The sequence below is a fragment of the Marmota flaviventris genome, chromosome 17, assembly GCF_047511675.1.
Source record: "Marmota flaviventris isolate mMarFla1 chromosome 17, mMarFla1.hap1, whole genome shotgun sequence".
In the NCBI taxonomy this organism is placed as follows: Eukaryota; Metazoa; Chordata; class Mammalia; order Rodentia; family Sciuridae; genus Marmota; species Marmota flaviventris.
In genome coordinates, this window is record NC_092514.1 from 34,621,523 (window position 1) to 34,645,064 (window position 23,542).

Sequence of the window (23,542 nt, forward strand, 5' to 3'; positions counted from 1 at the left end):
TTACTCTTTTAAGGTACCAAAATAGTAATCAGAAGAGTGAAAGTTTAGGGCTGGGGTTGTAGTTCAATGGTAGAACACTTGCCTCACCTCACATGCGTGAGGCACTGGGCTAGCTCCTCAGCACCACATAAAAATAAATAAATAAATAATGATATTGGGTCCATTTACAACTGAAAAAAAATTTTTTTTTTTTTTAAAGAAGGAGCTAGGGTTGTGGCTCAGTGGTAGAGCACTCACCTAGCACGTGCCAGGCCCTGGGTTCGATCCTCAGCACCACATATAAATACATAAATAAAGGTATTGTGTCAAATACAACTAAAAAATATGTATTAAAAAAAAAGGCAGAGTGAAAGTTTAGAAAACCAGAAACCTGATACTGCACACACTCTCACCCCCACCCTAACTCCTCCTCCTTAATGTCCCAATTGTTGCAGCGGCAATAATTCCTTGGAGACTGCAAGCATGGCGTAGTGGACACTGTCTGGTTTGTGAATCAAGAAATGTTTCATGCTTAGGTTTGCCATAAAGTCACTTATGTGAGCTCTGCAAATCACTGCTCCATACGTCCAACTGGAAATGGATTAAATTAGGTGGTCTCTAAGCCCTTTTCAGTTTTACAACTCGAGAATGTTTTGTGTGTGCCTTCACATTAGAAGTGGGCAGCAGCCAGACATGGTGGCGCATGCCTATAATCCCAGAGACTCCGGAGGCTGAGGTAAAAGGATAAAAAACCTCAGCAAATTAGTGAAGCCCGTCTCAAAATAAAAAATAAAAAGGACTGGGGACCGTGGTTCAGGGGTTGAACGCCCCTGGGTTCAATCCCCCAAACACTCCTCCCCCCCCCAAAAAAAAAGCAGGGGAAAAAAAAAGCGGGACACATATACATGTCAACAACGATAATTAAACGCTTATTGTCAGAGACAACCACGCAGCTCCCTCCTCATTTGCTTCATCCACTGTCTGGAGTAGTATACCAAGGGAAGGGGAGGGGCCAGCGCCGAGACAGAAGCATGACTCTCCGCCCAGAATTCGAGGTGAGAGGGTTCAGACTACAAATCCCAGTACACAGCTCGGCAGCTCTCAGAAGTATCCCTTCCCAGAGGGCAAACCACTCTCCCTGATCCACCCTACAGTACGGAGCACCGCACGCACACGGAACTACGACTCCTACAATCCATCAGAACTATCGCGATTCTTGTTCCCAGAGTGCAAAGCGCGCCCATTCACCCTTTGACCCCTCTGCGCATTGCAAACTGGGAGTTGGAGTCCACTGTAAGTCAGGCAGCTGGGCGTGGTCAATTATACGGACTCTCGGCTTTTGGCTTCATCTCGAAGAACAGTTCTCAGGGAGAGTTATCAAAAGATGGTAGTAATAGGCAGGTGGAACACCCCACAGTGCCGTCACCATACAAAGCAGGGATGGTCGGGCTACAATTAACTGTCGGGAGCGGGAGTGATGTGGGAATAGCAGCCACCCAGTCCGCCACCAAAGGCGTCGTTTTTTGTCGCAATGGCTTTTCTTTTCGCTTTACTAATATGGCGGCCTGGTCCAGCCACACCTGACGCCGGAACCAAATAGTCCAGTACAATATCCCAATGAATACCGCTATCGCCGACAGCCTACCAGCTCCATCCATCACCACACCTTGCTCCTTCCTGCTCGTGCCTGAGGACTTCAAGGGCACGATAGCCCATGTCCCATTACCAAAATGGCGAAAAGAGCAGCTTTCTTTTGAGGGCCTGCAGGTGACAATACGCCTGCGCGGGAGCCGGCAGTGTGGTTATGGGGCGGGAGGGGAGCACGCCCAATACGCCTGCGCGGGAACAGCGTCCTCTCGGTCTACACACAAAACACCAATGGATGAAGAGTCCCCAGGTTCGTGCGGCTGCGCCATGACCCCTGTGAGCTTTCCCAGGCGCCTGCGCGAGACATCAGGTCCCGCCCTTTTAGCTCAGTACGCTGGCGCAGGGCAGAAAGGCGGGGCTTCGGGGCTCCAGCCGGATGCCAGCGCGGCTGCGCGCTGGGGGGTACCCCCTTACCGCGGCTGCGCGGGAGCCCGGTCGCCGGCTGTCACTGCGGTTGCGCGCGGCGAGCCGCGATCCCGGGGCGCCTGCGCGGGTGGCTTTGCGGGCGCTCGCGGTAAGTTTGCGCCAAGTGCGCGGCAGCCGGGACGCAGACGGCGGCGGCGGCGAGAGGCGGAGCCCGGGGACCACCCCCCAATACCCTCCCCCAAGTCACCTCACGTACCACAACCTCACCTAACCTCTCAGCCCCCCCCCCGATCCCCCCAACCCCGGGATGGCAGCGCCCGCCAGCCTTCCCGGCCGGACCAGCGGTCACCAGCGCCGGCTTTAGCCTGTGGGACTAGGCCCCGCCGAGGCCTGACCCCCGGAGCCGGGACCCACTGTGCAGTCAGCCGCTGGGCCGGGACTGAGGGGCCGCTCCCCCCTCACGGCCCGTGGGGAGGACGCTGCCGTCCCAGGAACTGGGGGCCGGGGGGTGGGGGGGAGCCTGGGCGAGGAAGTCGGGACCCGTGTTGGGAAAAAAGAAGGGGAACCGGGGTCAGGAGCCCCCCCTTCCCCCAAATCCCCCCTCCCCCCGGGGTTGGGGGGGCCGGAGGAGAGAGCGCCCAGCCCGGGAGTTGGATGAATGTGGGAGAAAATGGAGACCAAGACGATCGTGTACGACTTGGATACGTCGGGGGGGCTGATGGAGGTAAGAGTGGCCCTCCTCATCCTCTTCCCCCAGCGTCGGGAGGGAACCTCCGCCCTCCGCCCCACAAAGCCGACCCTAAGCTCAAAGCACTAGAGCACCGAGGGAGGGGGGGGTTTCTTCCTCGCCCAGTCTCTCTCCCATCTTTGCAATTTGGGGGCTTGAGCTCAGTCTCCGAGGACGTTTGCAGCAGTTTCACCTACCCGCCGCCCTCGATTTTGCTCTCCCGAGTTCCAGCCCACTCCATCTCGTTGCACCGGCGGGCCTCCCCACCCCCTTCTTGTCGGCCCCTTTGTGCTTCCCCCAACACGTCCGGGTACCGGGCTTCGGGCCTCTCCGGAGCTGGGCTTTGGAGTCCCCCACTGTCCATACAAGGAAGTGGCGAGAAGGGAACCGCGCACCCTCTCCCCATCCCCCTACCCTGATCCTCCCCATTTGGAAGAAGCTCTTCTCGTTGTTGTGCGGCAGGAACGCAGTTAGGGTGGGCTCCCCCTGGTTCCGGGGGCTGAGAGGTTCTGGGAGCAGCCTGGATGGGAGGAAGAAGGACAAAAGGGGGGAGAGGGGTGGGTGACGGAGAAGCCGCGCCGGGGGGGCGACGGACTGCCCGGGAACTCCGAGTATGCACACACGCTGTTTGTATGTGTGTGCAGCAAATCCAAGCTCTGCTGGCTCCCCCCAAGTCGGACGAGGCAGAAAAGCGGAGTCGGAAGCCGGAGAAGGAGCCCCGAAGAAGCGGCAGGGCCACCAACCACGACAGCTGCGATAGCTGCAAGGAAGGTGGAGATCTCCTGTGCTGCGACCACTGCCCGGCTGCCTTCCACCTCCAGTGCTGGTAAGGTCTGGGGACCCCTTTGGAGTCCCTTGGCTGACCCTCCTCGACACATTCCTTCACCTGGCCTGCCCCTGCCTGCTGAAATAACGGGCGCTTGTAGCCGCTAGCTGACTCTGCAGCCGCTGGGGCGAGCGCCTCCCCGCCCCCGTGTGCTGCCGCGAACTGGCCGTTTTGCAGGAACCGGCAGCGGTGGGTCCGGACCCAGGGGTGGGTGTTGGGAAGAATGAGGCAAGCCTCATCTGAGATTGGAAGTCTCTGGGGAGTCGAGACCCAGCGGGCCGAATACGGCCGGCGGTGGCGGGGGAGGAAGGGGAGGAGCTCCCGGCTCAGTGCAGCTCGGCTGCTCGCGCGCCCGCCACCTTCAGGGCTCCTGCGGGGCCGGGATCTCCTCGGGGTGGGTGCGCGGAGCCCCCGGCTGTCCAGCCACCCTGGTCCAGACCTCGGCGACCCGGTGCTTGCGGCTGTGGAGGAAATCATGGAGGGTGTCTCTAGTTCTCCTGTTCTTTGCCTCTCTGTTTACAATATGGCGACCTGCCTTTAAATTATATTTTTATTCTCAGCGCCATTTTGGCTGCATATATGATTTGCAAACGTTTTCCGACGAAAGGTGGGGACAGCCCTGGAGTCCTTTCTGCAGAAGCTCCTTGGGGACTGGGACTGGGATCTCTCCGCTTTGGTCCCTTTCTCTGCCTCGGCTTGCCCCCTGTTGCCTCTCAGAGCTGCCTTCCTCCTCCCTTTTCCCTCCCCGCGCTGCCGCCTCTTAGGAAATCGAGCCGGGTTAGACAATTAAAATTGCCCTTGGGCGCCGATTTCACTTCTCTGCTCCGGATCGGCGAACCCTTCGCCGCAAAATTCTTTGCTGCCGGGGTAGGATTGTGTGCGGTGACTCCGGAAAGGCATTTTTAAGAAGCGAGAACTGGAAAGCCTTGCTCTCCCCCCACCCTTTCCCCGCCCGCCTTTCTGAACGCGAAGGGAGGGGAGAGACCGAAGAGAGAGGGAGGGACCTGGGTTGATTGCCCGCTGCTTGATCCTCCTCTGCAGCTCAGCATAGAAAATCCGGCAAAGAAGAGTTTAAACTCCATCTTCTGCCTGCAGAAATCACCTCTGTCCTCTACACAAATCCCCCATCCGCCCAGCGAACCCAGATTGTATCTTGTTCTGTTCAGCAACAGTTGACTGAGGCAGGCCTCTGAAAGGAGGCAGGCTGGAGAAAGCATGAAGGAGAGAGGGCTATTTTTTTTTACCACCCCTGGGTTTTTTTTTGTTTTGTTTTTGATGTTGCCTTTTTAGCTCACTGTTAACAAGTCGGGAGGGATTTCTCTTAAGGTCTGTCCATTGTTGCATTTACATTCCTTCTCTGGGTTTGTGAAATAGTGCCTCCTTTATTTGTACTAATTACAGGTTTTGGAACACTTATTAGACAGATGACTGATACTAAGTCTGTGGTCAGAAGTTATGTGGGAAGCTCCCGTTACCATTCCCAAGATACTTTTGCCTAGAAGGGCACCCCATCTTAATTTGTAATGTTACACAGCCAAAAATGATTATCCTGGATGAAGCTTTGCTGCTGGCCTTTAAATTTTTATTATAAAGTGACTAAGACCAGCTGTAAGGACCTGTGATTTTTTTTTTAGCTTTTCCTTCCTCTGAAGTGTAATCCACTTGGAGAAAATTCCTCTGAAGTTTCTTTTGCTGCTCTTGAACACAGGAGAGAGTTGTATCTGAATATATTGTAATGCTTACAATTTTTTGTGGAGGTTTGATATGTGTGCTTGGACTGGGGGTTGTAGACTTCCCTCTCCCCTCCTCCCCCAGTTCTAGGGATTTGAATCCAGGGCCTCACACATGCTAGACAAGGGCTGAACTACATCCTCTAGACATGGGAGGGTTTTGTTGTTGTTGTTGTTTTGCTTTTTGTTGTTTTTTGAGACAGGGTCTTTGGAAGTTGCCCACATGGACCTCAAATTTGGGTGCCTCCTGCCTCAACCTCCCAAGTAGTCACCTGGCTAGACTTCTTGATTTAAAGTGTGGGCTAATTTTTTACCCCTGGGATGAAGTGGTGTAAGTCTTATTTGTTTGACAATGCTGAAATTATTTAATAGAAACCTGAAGCATAAAAAAAGTGTTATTTTGTCTGAGATTGGGCTTTTAAACTCTGAAACCTAACCTCTGAATCTCTTAATTAGATGTGGTCTAAAACTTGTCAAATTGTAATAAGCAACAGTTTCTGCTTTAGCTTGGAAGGAGAGAAAGGAGAGAGAGGGAGGAACTTCTAACTGATGGTGAGAGTCCCATTTGTCCAGGCTGTGCATTTCATTGAATACTTTTTTTTTTTTTCTTTTTTGAGACCGTGAATGGGACCTGGTAATCAGAGATTTGAGAATTGTACTAAATGAGATAGGGTTGCTTCACATTTTCAATTTCTTTTTGAAGATGCCACTACTAAATGTACTGTTGACTTAGCTGAGTTATTATCTAAATCACATAACTTTCTAATCATTCGTGAAAAGGCAGGAAATCTTTTGTGGTACTGGGGATTGAATCCAAGGCCTTGTGCATGTAAGTCAGGCACTCTACCAACTGAGCTATATCCCTAGCCCTAGGAAATCTTTTTTTAAATAGGAATTTCCTGCATGAATCATTTGATAAGTAAGACTTATCCCACTTTCCTGCCTCCTAACCCTCACTCACACAAAAGTAAAATACTTCATTAACCAATTCAACCAGCCTGGTGAGGTCAGGCAATTAATATTTCTGAAAAATTTTGATCCCTGAGTATGTTTTCATTAATTTGTCCTATTCATTGCTTACTTGTACCATACGGGCATGAGATTAGGCTACATGACTATATTTTCTCTTGCTTTCCTTTTGAACTAAGACTGGATTATTTAGATAAGTAGTGAAAATTTCCATCATATACAGAATGCATAAGAGAGAAGCTGGAATTTGACAAATGCTGTAGGTGACAATTGCAGTGCTGCTTTCTCCTTTAAAAGTTCTGTGATATAAGTCCTTTCTGAAGTCTCTAGTGTCTCTTACCAGTCTGCTTCACAGTGAACAGGATTTAATAAAATGTTGTAGAAGTGGCCTGGCACAGTGGCACCATCTGTAATCCCAGTGGCTCAGGAGGCTGAGACAGGAGGATCGAGAGAGTTCAAAGCCAGACTCAGCAAAAAGCAAGGCGGTAAGCAACTGAGTGAGACCCTGTCTCTAAATAACATACAAAATAGGGCTGGGGATGTGGTTCAGTGGTTGAATGCCCCTGATTTCAATCCCCACCCCACCCCCCAAAAAATGTTGTAGAAGGGATTTCTTGGCAAACTACCTCTGGTCTTAGTGACATTAGCCATAACCGTGTTTTTTTTGTTTTTTGGTTTTTGGGTTTTTTGGGGGGGTACTGGGGATTTAACTCATGGACTTGCTAAGTTGCTGAGGCTGGCTTTGAACTCTATAATCCTCTTGACTCATGGGGATTTTTCTAAGATAAATTACTGAAGGAAATGACTAGTCAAATAAGCTATTTTCATTGCCCTGTCTTTTTTCAGGGACCACAGTGTTGTTATGAGGAAACCTCATCTCTTCCCAATTAGATGGGAAGCCATATTTCGGGGTTTTCTGTAATGATTATCTGGGCTAGGGAATGAATTATTCTGTGCTCAGTAGTACCATGACCTCACTGAAGAATTAAAATTGAGAAGCAGAGGTCTTTGTTTAAGTGATAGTGTAATCATTTTATCCAAGTTTAACTGGTTTATCAATTATTCAGAGTGATAATAGGGGTTACTAAGCTTGCCCCTAGAGAACTGGAAAGAGATATGTTTTTAAGTGTTCCCTGGTGAAACTGATCTTTGTCATAATAATCATGCTATAAGTTGAGCTTTCTGAAAATTCAGATTTTCAGGGACTGATCCTTAAAAATCTGTTAAATAGTGTAATAATTGGTGGTGGTTTAGTTGTTGCTGACCCATCTTTCTGTGTGAGAAACGGAAAAATTGTTATCACTAATAGAGTGAATACCATAAGGCATCAGTAATGAGGCTGACTAGAAATTGGCTGATTTCCTCGCATTGCTTTCTCATGGCATTTTGCTCCAGACAGGGACCAAAACGGTTGGATTGAGAAGTGCACCTACCTCTGCAGACCTCAACATGGTCCCTTCCCGTCAGACAGATTTCTGTAGCATTTGCCTCCGCATGTTATATTTGGAATTGTTGGCCGGCTTTCCTCTCTCTGGTGTTGGCAGCAAGATCCAAAATGAGGTTTTCGAAGAATGAGAGTAAAAAGGTCTCTGCACAGGCAAAACTAAGCTCAGATTGGAGTTTTGCATATTTAATTTTCAGTGAGTCATAACAAAGGTTTCACTCACAGACTCTAGAATAAAAATCTTTGTTGTTTGAATTTCTTAAGGAGTGGGTTTTCTGTGATTTTTGTTGTTTAACTCCTCATTAGACTAATATCAGGTAAACAATAAATCAAAATACTTTTATTTTAACATTGTCTTATGAATCTGTTGTTTTTAGCACAGTAAATTCTTAGAAACCTGATGCTGAAGAATAGAGGTTACTATGTCTGAATTCCCTCTCCTCCCCTTACTCTGCCCCATCAGTAGTTAAATGATTCCACAATACACAACCTGATTGGTTTAGGTTTTTGTTTTTATTTATTTTTTTATTTATTTGGTACCAGGGATTGAATCCAGAGGTGTTTAACCCAACCCTTTTTATTTTTTATTTTGAGACAGGATCTCACTTAGTTGCTTAGGACCTTGCTAAGTTAAGGCTGGCTTTGAACTTGTGATCCTCCTGCCTCAGTCTCCCAAGTCTCTAGGACTTTAGGTGTGCACTACTATGTCAGGTGCTAGTTTGATTTTATGTTTATTTTGTTTCTTCTTTTTTTTTGCATTTTCTGTAAGAATAACATGCAGTCCTAGTCCTGGGTTTAATTCCCACCACTGCAGGGGGAAAAAAAAACAACAAACAGAGCAAGGCACAGTGGTGAGAGCTTGAAGCCTTAGGAAAAAGGATCACTTAAAAAAAAAAAAAAGAAAAGAAAAGAAAAAGGATCACTTGAGCCCAGGAGTTCTAGGCCAGCCAGGGCAACACATTAAGGCCCCCAACTCCAAATGAATGAATAAACAAACAAACAAACAAAAAGTATTTAGTGTGTTTGTGGCCCAAATGGCTTAGGTTGAGAGAGGAAATATCAGAGATATTAAAATATGGAAAAGGAGGGGCTGAAGTTGTGGCTCAATGGTAGGGTGCTTGCCTAGCATATGTGAGGCACTGGGTTCAATTCACAGAACCACATATAAATTAATAAATAATCAAAGGTCCATCAACAACTGAAAAAAAATTTTTTTTAAAAATGGAAAAGGAGATAATACTCCTAAAAGGTGAAGGTTTCTGTGTAGATTAAAGAAAATACTTAATGGTACCGTTGGAATTTTTCATTTTAGACCTATTCCAAAATTAATTGCCATACTCCTTAAAAGGTAGGACGCAGTTATGATTTATCAATTTCCCACTACTCCTTAAGGCTCTCAAAGTACTTTATAAATGGGCTCCACTAATATATTAGGACAATTTGGGGCCTTTGTAAATTAGGTGTTTTTTATAGACATGAATGTGCAAGGTTTACTGCCTTATTTTGAATCTGGAGGTCAGATTCTTAATAGTCTGTTATAAATTCTTGGTCAAGTATTCTTCCAGGAATATTTTTTTAAAGCTGCATCAGGAATGTACAATTGTCTAGTTTGAACTGAAAGGAGATTCAAGTAGTCATTACTATGTGTTGGAAGAAACTCACTGTATTTTGATATTTGTTAACCTCTAAGCGAAAGTACAAGTAATATATCAGATTACTCAAAGGGACTCAGTAAACCTTTTCTTTTCCTTTTTTGGTACCTAGGATTGAACCCAGAGTCACTTAATTACTGAGTCACATCCCTAGCCCTTTTTATTTTTTATTTTGAAAGGGTCTTGCTAAGTTGCTGAGGTTGGTCTGAACTTTTAATCCTCCTGCCTCAGCCTCCTGAGTCACTAGAATTACAGGTTTCCTGCTTCAGTAAACCTTTTCAACGTTCATCCTGTTACATTTACCAGTACTTCAACTTGTTTTCATGGCTGAACAATATTCTGTTGTATGAATGTACTAATTTTGTTTATCCGTTCATCAGGTGGTAGACAGTTGAGTTGTTTCTGCTTTTTGCCGTTGTGAATAATGGTGCTGTGAACATTTGGATGCAAGTTTTTGTGGATATTTGGTTTTCCTTTCTTTTTAGATGTGCACTTATAGATGGAATTACTGGGTCCTTTGGTAATTCTTATGTTTAGCCTTTGGGAGGAGCTGCCAGGTTGTTGTCCAATATGGCTGCATCATTTTATTTCCCCATTAGCAATGAGTGAGGGTTCCAGTTTCTCCACATCCTTGATAACACTTGTTATTATGTCTTGATTAAAGCCATCCTAGTGGGCATGAAGTGATGTAAAAAGTTTCTTCTGTGAAATCTAGTCAAGATGGTTCACCATCTTGAAGTGAAAGAGAACCTTACAGTGTAGCTTTATATGTTGGTATTTCAACTTCTCTGGGTAACTTCCTAGCAAAAAAGTCTAAGGCTGAAAGTTACCCTAGAGGAAATAATTAAAAAAAAAACACCTGCCTTTGGGCAGGGTGCCCACCCAGACTCACCAGCCACAATAGAAAATTTCTGTTTAGGCACTTCTCATACTTGGCCTTATTTTAGGAAGTTTTTTGTTTTGTTTTGGCAGTGCTGGGGAATCAAATCCAGGATCTTGCCCATGATAGACAGGTACTCTATATCCCCAGCCCAGGAAGAAAGATTTAATTGCCTTTGTTTGATTGGTAACAGCTTGGGGTAGAAATACCTTCAGAGCAATTAATATGCTGTCTTTGGAACCCAGTTAACAAGATCAAAAAGTTGTTTGTACACTGCAGCATGCTCACCTGTTTATGTGTCTTTGTGTAAGCCTAGATAGTAGTAAATAGGGAGACAAGAGTACAGAGAATATTTGCCTGAAGGTTTTATATAGCTCATAAAAAGTAATAGTTTGCTTTAATGCTCCAGACAGGATTTTTGCTACCTAGAAATGCAGGTGTCTTCCTTCTTAACAAAAATGGGTACAGTTTTTCTCCTACATATGACAGTAATAGAGAAATAGATGAAGTTGAATGTTGTGTTCTTTTGATTATGAGTAAGAAATCTATCTCTAAACTTGCTTGACCAATCCCCAGCACATATACAATTCCTTGAGTTTGTGGTTAACAAGGCTGCCGTGGCAGAAGAGTCTCTTTGGACTTCTGATGGCCCCTTGCTAAATTAATGTGGCACAGGCTCCTGGAAATGTATTCTCGTTTTAAGGTGTCAGAGTTTTAAGTCACCAGAAAATTAAGGGGGGGAAAAAGTCTGTTTCCCCCTCCTCTTGGCTTCTTCTTTAAGTTCAAGGCCCTAGGGAGTACAACATGATCAGCTGCATTGCCATTCAATGAGTGACACTTATAAGAGCACCTCTGCATAATGCTAGTCTCCCAAGAGACACAGGACAGGAGTAGGACAGTCTCCTTGCCAGTTTCCTGAAAGAGGAGGACATTGTATTCAGTACAAGTCCTAGACCAAATTTCAGAAAGGCACTTTGCTACTGCAGATTTGACACTATGCCCAGGACGCATGCACAGGTCACTAGCTGATTGCTTTTCCCATGACTTGAGAGCAGTTAAGAAGAATGAGAGGGTGACTCCTTTTCCTGCCTGCAGGTTTCCAGATACCAAAATCCTCATCCTTTAAGCCTAAGGTATTTATTTATTTATTTTTAAGTCCTTCCTTCCTTTCTTTCTTTCTTTCTTTGTACGTGGACACAATACCTTTATTTTATTTATTTTTATGTGGTGCTGAGTATCAAACCCTCACATGTGCTAGGCAAGTGCTCTAACACTGAGCTACAACCTCAGCCCAAGCCTAAGGTATTTGTAAATCTGGGTCTCAGCAAATGAGAACAAAGATGAGGTTTTAGCATATTTTGTATAGAAAGCAAAACTGAAGGCTACAAAATTTATTAATGAAACAAAAGATTTGATTTTGACCCATTGACTGGAAGGAACTTGACCACTACCTGGAGCAATTGTTGAATTCACAATAAGCAAATTTCTGATGTATCTTGTAGATAAGTGAAGATTTTCATTTCTTTTTTCTCTTGGTGGTTCTGAGTATTGAACCCTGGGGCACTTTATCACTGAGCTATAACCCAGACCTTTTTGTTTTGAGAAAGGGTCTCACTAAGCTGCCTAGACTGGCCTCAAACTTGGCAGTCCTCCTGCCTCAGCCTCCTGGGATTACAGGCATTTGCCACCACACCCAGCTGGTGAAATTTTCTAAGTAATGAAAAACATTTTTTTCTCTCTCTTTGTAGTGCTGGGGATCGAACTCAGGGTTTAGTTCATGCTAAGCACTGAGCTATATTCCCAGCCCAGTAATGAAAACTTTGATTTGTTCATTCAGAGCCATTTGTCTTTCCCTTTTACTATCATTGCTCTGAACAGATGCTCACTAAAACTGCTTAAAAGCCCTTTCCCTCTTCTCACTGCTGTATAATACCAAGTAGTATTACAAATGAGAGACATGCAAAGAAAAACATTGATTAGGGGATGGAAACGATATCTGGGTTATTCCTAGGGGGTGATGTCTTCATTTAATACACACACACAAGGTGATCATTGTTTCCCCCAATTACATTTGCTTTCCTATATGTTAATCACTTTGTTGTTTAATTTTTGCCCTTCTCCTATTTCCTGATAAGTTATACAGGATATCTCCCAGGAAATTTTCCCAATTTTGACAGAACAAAAAACACTTAAGAGTAAGAGCAGGATTGGGAGACACTCCATGCCAGAACCTAGTGTCATCTTTCCCACTGATCTGGGCTTTGCATGAAACTCTTTTTGAAATAAGCTTGAGAGAGCAATAGAGGACTCTTCTTGAGGTTTGACTTTTAACCACAGCATAAAGACATAATTTTAGCTCCATGCCAGGCAGAGGTGAAGGAACCTCAGAATTACTAGCAATCTTGAGTTCCAAGTGGAACCCTGTTTGTGGCAACACAAGTACACTTGCAGGTTTTTATTCAACATGACCCAGGGAGGGATAGTTTGGGGGTTTTGTTTGTTTTTCAGTACTGTGAATTAAACACAAGACCTCATGAATGCTAGGTAAGTGTTCTACCACTGATCTACATCCCCAACCCTGTGTTTTCAATTTTTTGAGACAGGGTCTTGCTCAGGTTATCCAGACTGGCTTTGATCTTGTTATTCTCCTGCCTCAGTCTCTTGAGTAGTTGGTATTACAGGCCCAGTTGAGAGATATTGAATGTTATTTTTCTCTTGTCTATATATGTGCAGAGAAGCTAATGCATTGCACAGAACTTTGAGTGAATCTAAATAAGTCTCTGCATTATGAAATTAGGCAACACAGATCTACTCTTTTCTTTCTACCACCCCTTCAGCTTCTGTGATGAGCTAGAAGCTTTAAAATTCCCACATTCAGTGAACCATCAGCTAGAGTTCTGCTGATTATCGGGGTTTTTTTTTTTTTGTTTTGTTTTTTAATATTCATTTTTTTTAGGTTTAGATGAACACAACACAATGCCTTTATTTTTATGTGGTGCTGAGGATTGAACCCGAACCCAGGTCCCGCCCGTACTACGCAGGTACTCTACCGCTGAGCCACAATCCCAGCCCCCTGATTATCAGTTTTAACAAAGCTTTGGAAAGATTAGTGATAAACTATATGGTGAACTTTTTCAATTGAAAATCATCAATTGTTGGTTGGATAACACTGAAAATTATACTCCATTAATTTCATCAAAATGTATCTGAATAGATTGACTATGTTTAACTTCCCTTGATCTTGCTTGCCATTTTTTAAAAAATTTTTTTAGTTGTCGATGGATCTTTTTAAAAATTATTATTATTTATTTGTATGTGGTGCTGAGAATTAAACCCAGTGCCTTACACGTGCTAGTCAGGCACTCTACCACTGAGCCACAACCCCAGCCCCCCCATTGCTTGCCATTTTTTGAAAGAGCATCATCTTTTTTCTTGGTGCTGGGGATTGAACCCAAGGGTGCTTTAGCCCTGCTATAACCCCAGCCTAAGGCAGGATCTTGCTGAAGTTGTGGAGACTGACCTTGAAATGCAATCCTTCTGCCTCAGCCTCATGAATAGCTGAGATTATAGGTATGCACCACTGTCCCTAACCTGAAAGAGCATCAGCTTAAGTATAGAGAGAATTTTGTCACTAATTTTGACTTTTTGATAAACATTGTTTGTTTTATCCCTCTTTTGTGGTTGTCATGGTTTTGCCTGCCATAGCCATTCTGACTTAGCAAACTGTCATACTAAAGGAAACACCTAATTTTGTGATATCCGACATCTTTGTAGGCTGTGGTTTGTTGGTGTTGAAGTAAGCTGTATGTTAAGAAGAGTCTGCAGTTTAACAGCAAATGACTCATGTCCAAAGCTTGTATGCCTCCTGCATTTCTTAAAGGGCTTCCCTCAATCGTTAACATTTGTGTACACCTATGTAGACCTTTAGGATGATCATTCTTTGCTTAAGGGTCATCCTAGAGAAAAGTGGATCAAAGGGAAAAATCATGGTTGTCTATCTCTGAGAAGTATATTAAACTGCTAAATAGGTCACTGGGGGTATAAGTGAAAGGCTATGGAAGCCCAGGTCAGCACTTAGCTGTGACAAACCATGACAGCATGGTTTGTGATAGCAAGCCCAGGAGATTACTTCAGTCCTGTGTGTTTGGGGGGCTGGGGTTTGAGAAAAATTGGGGGATGGGAGGGAGAGGGTAATGGTAAAAGGAGGGAGGGAGCAAGTCCTGTGCTTTGTGAACCAAGTAATATTATTCTCTTTCCTTACCTTTTTTATGACCCTGTCATTGGAAGTAAATTAAGCAGAAATCCCTCTTTAGGAAAAAGCAACTGTGTCTTAAATAAAAACTTGTTCTCTGGATTTAGCTGAGTTATTTATTTATTTATTTTTATTGGCTTTCTTTTTTCTTCCTTTTTTTTTTTTTTTTTTTTTTATTCAGTGCTAAGGCTTGAGCACAGGGCATTATGCACACTAGACAAACATTCTATCACTAAACTATACCCCCAGCCCCTTAGTTGCATTTTTAAGTATGGACATTTTTAGTGTTCTTAGTTTTCCAAGCCTTTATAAAATTTTAAGTCCAATCACTGTAAACTGACTCAGATTCCTTTTTTTTTGGGGGGGAGAGGGTACCAGGGATTGAACTCAGGGGCTCTCTACACTGAGCCATATCCCCAGCCCTATTTTGTATTTTATTTAGAGACAGGGTCTCACTGAGTTTCTTAGTGTCTCACCATTGCTGAGGCTGGCTTTGAACTTGCAATCCTCCTGCCTCAGCCTCCCAGCCGATTATAGGCGTGTACCACCAAGCCCTGTTGGCTCAGATTCTTGAGGTGTGTTTGCAAAAAAAAATATGTCCTGGCTATTTCCTTTTTCTTGATACATCACTATCAACTGAACAGTAAGCAGTTTTCCATAGCTCTGAGTCTTGTATGGAATACACAGTTGCAGTTGTCAATTCTTCCTTTCAATGGAACATTCCCTGGTAGTAGTATTAGAAAATGATTATTTACCCTGATGCACTCCTGTAGTCCCTGCTGTTGGGGAGCCTGAAGCAAGAGGTGTGCAAGTTCAAGACCAGCCTGAGCAATTTAGCAAGACCCTGTCTCAAAAAAATTTTTAAAAGGGGCTGGGGATAGCCCAGTAGTAGAGCACTCCTAAATTCAATCCCTAATACTATGCTGGGGGCACGGGGCGGCGGGGGTGGGGGAGGAAATGACTGTTGAGGTCAAAATGTTGACCCTTTTCCAAAACCATTAGGTTCCAGCATTTATCATGAAATGATGGAATGAAGCCCCATTTAAAAAATGTTTGCATGCAGCCCAACTTTTTTTCAGAGAAGTCAGGATTACAAGAGTAGCCAAGCCAGGCCACCGATACAGCAGGCCCTGTGGCACTGGGCCCAGCTTGTGGAAAAGGTAGCAGAGGAAAACATCCAGTATGGTTGCTGGTGCTCTACCCTCCCTCTTTTCCCTGAACTAACTTTTAGCACTCTTCTTCAGGTGCTCTTTGCTGAGAGGATATTACAAGTCAGTTCAAAATACAAGGCAATAAAACTTGGGGGCACAGTCAGCTAGTTTGAAAGAATTGTATGCCTGTGGAAGTGACGCAACTAGCTAGGTTTCTCAATGGGGCATTTGTAGTGGCCTGGCACTTCATTGGTTTCCTTGTTAACATTGCCACTGAGGCTTTGCATGAAAAACTAGCAGTCCTTGTATTTTTTATGTACTTTGTGGTATTAGCTGTATTTGAGTCAGTAGCTAGAATAAAGGAGGGTAACAGATTAAGGTTTAGGCACCCCATGAACTTTCTGCTTTCATCTCTCCGACATCCTTCAGTAAGGCCATCTTCTTTGCCTTTGAAAGGTAGACCATACTTGAAGATAAAAGCTGAGACCTACCCAAGTGTCCAGAGAACGCTTGCTGTTTCTACTGACATTTGAATTTCATTAAATTATGTTCCTTCTGTTTCTTCAAAGCATAAATCGTTAAATTTGCTACATTGCTATGGCTTCTAATTTAAATTAAAATTTTTTTTAATTATCAGGGAGTGGAAGAAGGGGAGGAAGAGAGAAGTGCTAGAGAATTACATTGGCCAAATTATATTATTATGTTGTGTGCATGAACAAATAAGTAATAAAAAATCTCACCAAATGTACAACCATAATGGACCAATTTAAAATGTGGGAAAAATGTTGGGCACAATAGCACACCCCTGTAATTCCAGTGATTTGGGAAGCTAAAGCAGGAGGAGCACAAGTTCAAAGCCAGCTTAAGCAACTTAGTGAGCCCTACACAACTGAAGAAGACCCTGTCTCAAAGTAAAAAATAAAAAGGGCTGGGGATGTGGCTTGGTGATTAAACATCCCTGTGTTCAATTCCCAGTACAAAAGAGAAAAAAAAATTTAATTAAACTATACCTAATATGTCTTAAGCTTTTATTAGAACATTTTTTTAGTTCACAGAAAGAAAGTCCTGTGGAGTTTTTTTTCCTTTCTTTTTCTTTTTCTTTTTTTGAAACCAGGGGCATGCTACCACTGAACTATGTACCCCCAGCGCTTTTCCCTTTTCTTCAAATTTTATTTTGTTTTGAGACAGGCTCTTGCTCTTGCTAAACTACCCAGGCTGGTCTCAAATTTGCAATCTTCCTGCCTCAGCCTCCCAAGAACCTGGGATTTCAGGTGTGCACCACCATAATTTTTTAAAAGGCTCGTAGGTCCCTGCATAGATCAAGATGGCTGCCAGGAGGCTGAGACATTATTGTGGTCCTGTCAACAATCACATTCAGTCACCATTTTGGCTACTACTAGTACATTTTCTGAACTGGCTGAGGGCAGCAGGGCCAGTCTGAGAAGAGTATATATTATCTTTTGCTGTTGGTCTTACAGAATTCTGCTAAATATAATTGCAGGATTTTTATATGATAGTGGACCTTAGATGGATGGATGAGACCTGTGAACTGTGAAATTAAAAATCAAAACTGCTCAGTGCTATTGTTTGCTTGCTGAACACTCCCTCCCACCAAAAGAAGACAAGGGACATATAGATAATGATGGGGGCAGTCAAAACTCTCTTAGTCTGATATTTCAGCTGAAAATGCCATAAATGGGTAGAGAGCTTCTGATTCCTGGAGAATGATGGATTCTGACAGGAGGGACCCCTACCAGTTCATGTGACTGACCTCTTTTATAAAAGAATCTTAGTGGAAGGCTCTTGGTATATTGTGTACAGACATGTTGTTTGTATAGTGTTCTTGTTAAGTATTTGTATTAAATTGAATATTTTGTCCAGGAAGGAAAAATGGAGTGTTCTTTCATAAATATTTTTTATCCTCTTGTCTTGTTTTCTTTTGTCCTAAGATATACACTAACACTTTTAATTTGGTTAAGTGAGATTTTCATGTCTCTCAGGTTACTGTTGGCTCAGGTTTTGTGATGCCTCTATCACTTAGATGTATGGACAGTTGAAAACCACACTACAGTAACCTCACATATAAAAAAAAGAAAAAGAAGGTCCAGAGCTTAACACCATTTTCTCTGAATGTTGTAACACACACACACACACACACACACACACACAGGTCTCTGAAATAAAAGGCAGTCGTTATGCTTTGTGGTCTCCCTCCACCTTTCCCCTCCTCTCTTTGTTCTCTTATTTCCCCTCCCCCTTCTCCCAGTTCCATATAGAAAAACTGTTTGCACTGGTAGGTAATTAACACGGTGCTATGGAGCAACAGGTCCCACTGGTGGTGACTAAATCGGAAGTAAATGTTAATATCATGCAGGTTCACATGTATTAATAGGCGAGGGGGATAAGTGAGGTTAGATACAGCCACTCTGCTTATAGGTCTTGAAATAGATCTTCTTAATTAGAAAGCCAAGAACCATGACAACTACTAACATCTTCCACTTGCAGTGGTGAGTTGCAGCCTCATTAGTGAATGAAAGAGGCATTCTAAATTAAAACTGGACTACATCCTTTGGCTGTGAGTTGGGATCATCTGGCTCTGGGCTTTGAATCTTTGACACAGAGAGGTTTGTCAGTGCAGGCATTATGGGGAGATTTGGGGTGTGTGTATGGTTTTCTCCTTAGGACTCCAGAATAGATCCATCATCTCTTTATTTTTATGTGGTGCAGGGGATCGAACCCAGGGCCTTGCACATGCTAGGTAAGCCTCTACCACTAAGCCACAACCCAAGCCCAAGGAAATTTTAATTTTTGGAAAATTAATGTTCTTGACCAGCTTTCCAATTAGGTTGTATATAAATACTGTTTTTAACAGTTGGTAAGCCTTCTCCCTGCCTCAGAGAGAGCCACACCAAACTCTGAGAAGCATGTATCTTTCAGTTGTACATACAATCTGAAGATTCAAAGCATTATTATAAGCTATTTTTTTTTTCAAATTTATTTTTTAGTTGTACTTGGACACAATATCTTTGTTTTATTTATTTATTCATATGTGGTGCTGAGGAGCGAACCCAGGGCCTCACACATGCTAAAGCAAGTGCTCTACCGCTGAGCTGCAACCCCAGCCCCATTTATAAGCTGTTTTATAACAGAGTGTTTTTAAGTTCAGGTAATAGTTAAAGTAGTGAGTTGGAAAGCAGTGAACAGTTGTTTTGGGCCAGAAATTGCAGGCCAGAAGTTTTGTTTTGTTTTTAATCTTTTATTGATTTTATTTTTTTTAATACATGACAGCAGTGGAATGCATTCAAATTCTTATTACACATAGACCAATTTTCCATATCTCTGTATATAAAGTATGTTCACGCCGATTCATGCCTTTATACATGTACTTTGTGTTTTTTTTTTTTAAAGAGAGAGAGAGAATGAATGAATTTTAATAGTTTTCGGCGGACACAACATCTTTGTTTGTATGTGGTGCTGAGGATCGAACCCAGGCCGCACTCATGCCAGGCGAGCGCGCTACCGCTTGAGCCACATCCCCAGCCCTTTTTTTTTTGTTGTTTTTGTTTTTTTAACAATTCCTTTTTTTATATATATATTAATTTTTTAGTTGCAGATGGATACAATACCTTTTTTTTTAATTTTATTTTTATGTGGTATTGAGGGCCGAACCCAGGGCCTCGCACACGCCAGGTGAGCGCTCTACCATTGAGCCACAACCCCAGCCCCTGCATTACAATTCTCAATACACATATATACCACAATTTTTTATATTTTTGTTTGAATATAAAATATGTTGACACCCAATTCAAGTCTTCATACTTTGTATAATGATGTCAAATACATTCCACCATCCTTGCTAATCCCCTGCCCATTCCCTTTCCCTCCCACCCCTCATCCCTATCTAGAATTCATCTAATCCTCCCATGCTCTCCCTCCCTACCCCACTATGAGTCAGCCTCCTTATATCAGAGAAAACATTTAGCATTTGTTTTTTTGGAATTGGCTAACTTCACTTAGCATTATCTTCTCCGACACCAATCATTTACCTGCAAATGCCTTTGTTCTTGTTTAAGGCCAGAGGTTTTTTTGTTTGTTTGTTTTAATATTTTTTTAGCTATACGTGGACACAATATCTTTATTTTGTTTATTTATTTTTATGTGGTGCTGAGGATCGAACCCAGTGCGTCACATGTGCAAGGCAAGCGCTCTGCCACTAAGCCACCAACCCAGCCCAAGGCCAAAGGTTTTTAACAGATCATCTGGAAGGAAACTTAAGCATGACAGAGAAGATGTTCTGCTAGAGCTCAGTCCTCAGAGAACATTCTTCTCTACCTGTCTCACAGTATTTCATGCCATATTGTTTTGAAGCCAGAAAATAGAGGTTCTTGCCCTGTTCACTAAAGAGCTACTTGTTTTCCAAGACAAGCCAGCTGGGGTACAGAATACACTGTTCCAGGGTTTACATTCCTATGATGTGAACAGTTCTGAGAAGGAAGCTAAAGGTTCAAACACTGTCCTACTCTATTTAGACTTAAACATTTATTCCCAGGATGAATGTTCCCATTTCAAGAAACGTTATCAGGTAGTTTGTCAAGAAGCAGAAATAAATCTGCTTCTGAAACTGTGGTTTCCTCCTGAATCCTTAATTGCACAGCCTGTCTTTTTAATTAATTGTCTTACCAGTGCCAGGACTTGAACCCAGGGATATTCTACATTGAGCTACATTTTTCAGCCCCCCACTTTTTTTTTTTGTTAGGGTTAGGCAATTTGGTGAGGCCCTGTCTCTAAATAAAATATAAAAAACTAATCATTAGTTTTGCTTTGTATTCATCCTCCAGTGTGGTACCTAGCTCAATGGTTAGTGAACAGTGAAAATTCAGTAAATATTGACTGATGTTGAAAGAAATGTTTGGCCCTTAAGTTAAGGAAGGTACCCTACTGGGTTCCCCAGAAATAAGAGAACTACTAAAAGTCTTTTTAAAAAATAGCCTTTGGGGGCTGGGGATGTGGCTCAAGTGGTAGTGTGCTCGCCTAGCATGCGTGAGGCACTGGGTTTGATTCTCAGCACCACATAGAAACAAAATAAAGATATTGTGTTTGCCTAAAAATAAAAAATAAATTTAAAAAAATAGCCTTTGGTTTCAAGAGTATTAAGAGCCAGGAAACTTTGATTTGGATTTTAGTTCTGCTGCTTAAATGGCTCCATGAGTTTAAATAAGTCAGTCTTCTCACCTGTATGATGAGAATTAGAATTAATTATCTCCTAATATGGTAGTTAGGATCAAATAACAGCTTCTGTTGAACTACTTGTGAACTGTAATATAGTAGATGAAGTTCTCATTCTGCTATTTCTAGGCTTTAGTGATAAGGAAGCATATTGGTATCTTTATAGGCAGCATTGTCTCACCATAGAGTTTTCATGGATTTTACTGGTGAGCAGCTGAAAGTGGTAAAAGAAGCTCAGCATTACCAGATGGACAGCTGAGGTGGGAAAGTCCTTAAAACCGACTTCATGGATACCACAAGGATGCAGAATCAATCACCTTTCTCCCTGGAAATTTCCTGATAGGGAGCAAATAACCTCTTTTGGAACTGGTTCCTGAGCTCTCCCAGAGGCAGTCTATCTTTTCTGGAGCCATTTCATAAATTCTTTTCCTCTAGAAATTTGATTTGAAAGCTGCCTTCTAAAAAGCTTAAAAGGAATTGCTTAGAATAGAGAGAAAATACAATTATAAGAAAGGTTTATGGTGACAGTGCCTATGTTCCAGCTGTGCATATGATAATTTCCTAGAAATATAGACCTTCCTTCCCTGTCCATCCTCTTAGATATCACTGCCTTCTCTCAAGGTACCCCCTTTTCAGTTTTGTATTTTTTTCTTCTCATTCTTTTTTTTTATTTTATTTGAAACAGGGTCTTCCTGAGTTGCCCAGCCTGACCTCAAACTTGGGATACTCTTGCCTCAGCCTCCTGAGTTGCTAAGATTATAGGCATGCACCTGGCTATCAAATTTGTTGTTTCAAAAGGCTACTCTGAATCTAAGAAAGCAGCAAATCTAAGCAAGTAATGAAATGATGGCCTCACTCTTCTAGATGTTCTGTGCTTATCCTGGAGACAACACCTGGACTTCCTTGGACCACTCCTTAAACTCATAGCTCCTGTCCCTTACTTTAAGGCAATCTAACAAAAGAAGCCTGTGGCCATAGTGTAGAAAATTCTGGGAAATGTGTGTTCTTAAACCTAGTATCTCTAAAACTGATACTTTAAAAACCTACAAAGAGCTACTTTAAAGAAAAATTTTAAGCATTAAACCCCTATTTTGAGAAGGAGAGAGTATCAAAAATGAGCTAGGCACAGTAGCCCACGCCTGTAATCTCAGCTCAAGAGACAGGTGGGAGGATCGCAAGTTCAAAGCCAGCCTCAGCAATTTTACAAGACACTCGGCAACTCAGCAAGACCCTGACTCTAAATAAAATATTTTTAAAAGTCTGGGGATGTGGCTCAAGTGGTAGTGCGCTCGCCTGGCATGCCTGCGGCCCGGGTTCGATCCTCAGCACCACATACAAACAAAGATGTTGTGTCCGCCGAAAACTAAAAAATAAATATTAAAAAAAAAAAAGTCTGGGGATGTGGCTCAGTAGTTAAGCACCCCTGGGTTCAATCCTTAGTACTTAAAAGGTGGGAGGCTAGGAATGTAGTTTAGTGTTACAGCACTTGCCTGGCTTGCAGAAGTTCCAAGGCTTGATCCCCAGCATTGCAACAAAAGAAACAATTTAAATTAAAAAAAAAAAAAAAATGTTTTTAAATATTTAATTTTTTAGTTGTAGTTGGACACAATACCTTTATTTTATTTTTATGTGGTGCTGAGGGTCAAACCCAGGGTCTCGCACATGCTAAGTGAGCTCTCTAGATTTGAGCCCCAGCCCCCAAATTAAAAATGTTTAAGATTGGAAGACTGGAGATATAGTTCAGTGATAGAGCACTTCCCTAGCATGAATGATGCCCAGGATTCTTTTTGCAAGACACACACACACAAAAGACAATGTTTAAATGTGGAATTAAGGGGAAGGTCTGTGTGATTGTGGGCCATGGCACTGAAATGAGCTGAGACAGAGGTGAGAAACAGCATGGGCAGTGTTTAGGGATCCAGCTGACTGATGGAGCTGCAGAAGAGACAGAATCCACAATACTAAGGAGCTTGAACTTTATTTTGCAATGGATGGAAGGGTGCCTTTGAAGGGTTTTTTCATCAGGGGAGTGATGTGATCTGAATTGTGTTTTAGATAAATCATTCTGTCAGCAAGGTTGGGAAGAAATTGAGGGAAGCATGAAGGGTAGCTGGGAGACCATTCACATCTTGGTGAAAGATCTAAGCCCAGATCACTTTGTCTTGCCCTTCTGTGCTTTCCATATTTGATGTAGGATATCTTGGTACAATGCCAGTGGGAAGATGAAAAGAAATGATGAAAAACAGAATCAGAAGTGACAGCCTTCAGGGTTAATTTTAATATGACAGCTGCTGAAGCATAGCAGAGTCTGTAGGCCTTTGCAAATGACATGCATGCATTTCATTAGTTTGGATATGGCCTATTGTAGAAATACATTGAAGAGAACCAGGGAAGACTTTATGTGACATTCACCTGTGGTTTCTAGGGCTTGAAGACCTGTCCCAACAGACCACTATGTCTCCAGTTTTCTGCTTCCTGGTAAGCATCCTCCTGAGATTCTATTAAGGAAACAGGGAGAAAGGGAAGCAATGAACTGTGAAGGTTTGGTGAGCATCTGCATTTATGCTTAGGGCTCTAGGGAAACATGGCAAGAGCTAGGGAAATTTGCCAGGCCAAAGTGCTGTTTTAAGTAGAAACCGTAAAAAAGCCCTAGGATTTAAAGCTGAGTCCTTTAGCATTGTAAAACTACACGA

At 43.1% G+C, this 23,542-nt stretch overlaps 1 protein-coding gene across 5 annotated transcripts in view; it reads left to right on the forward strand.

Annotated features, from left to right (window-relative positions):
• Positions 1–2,069: 2,069 nt before the first annotated feature.
• Positions 2,070–23,542, forward strand: part of Phf12 (PHD finger protein 12) — a 44,224-nt gene continuing 22,751 nt past the window's right edge. For 2 of the 5 annotated variants that reach the window (XR_011705148.1, XM_027924407.3), the window contains exons 1-2: positions 2,070–2,716; positions 3,364–3,545. Coding sequence is in view for 2 of the 5 variants with exons in the window: in XM_027924407.3 (XP_027780208.1) it covers positions 2,651–2,716; positions 3,364–3,545 (248 nt within the window). In the remaining 3 variants the exon portion in view is untranslated. Of the gene's footprint in view, positions 2,717–3,363; positions 3,546–6,622; positions 6,730–23,542 lie in introns of those variants that run through there. The other 3 variants (XR_003581107.3, XM_027924406.2, XM_071603914.1) reach the window with 3 other exon arrangements.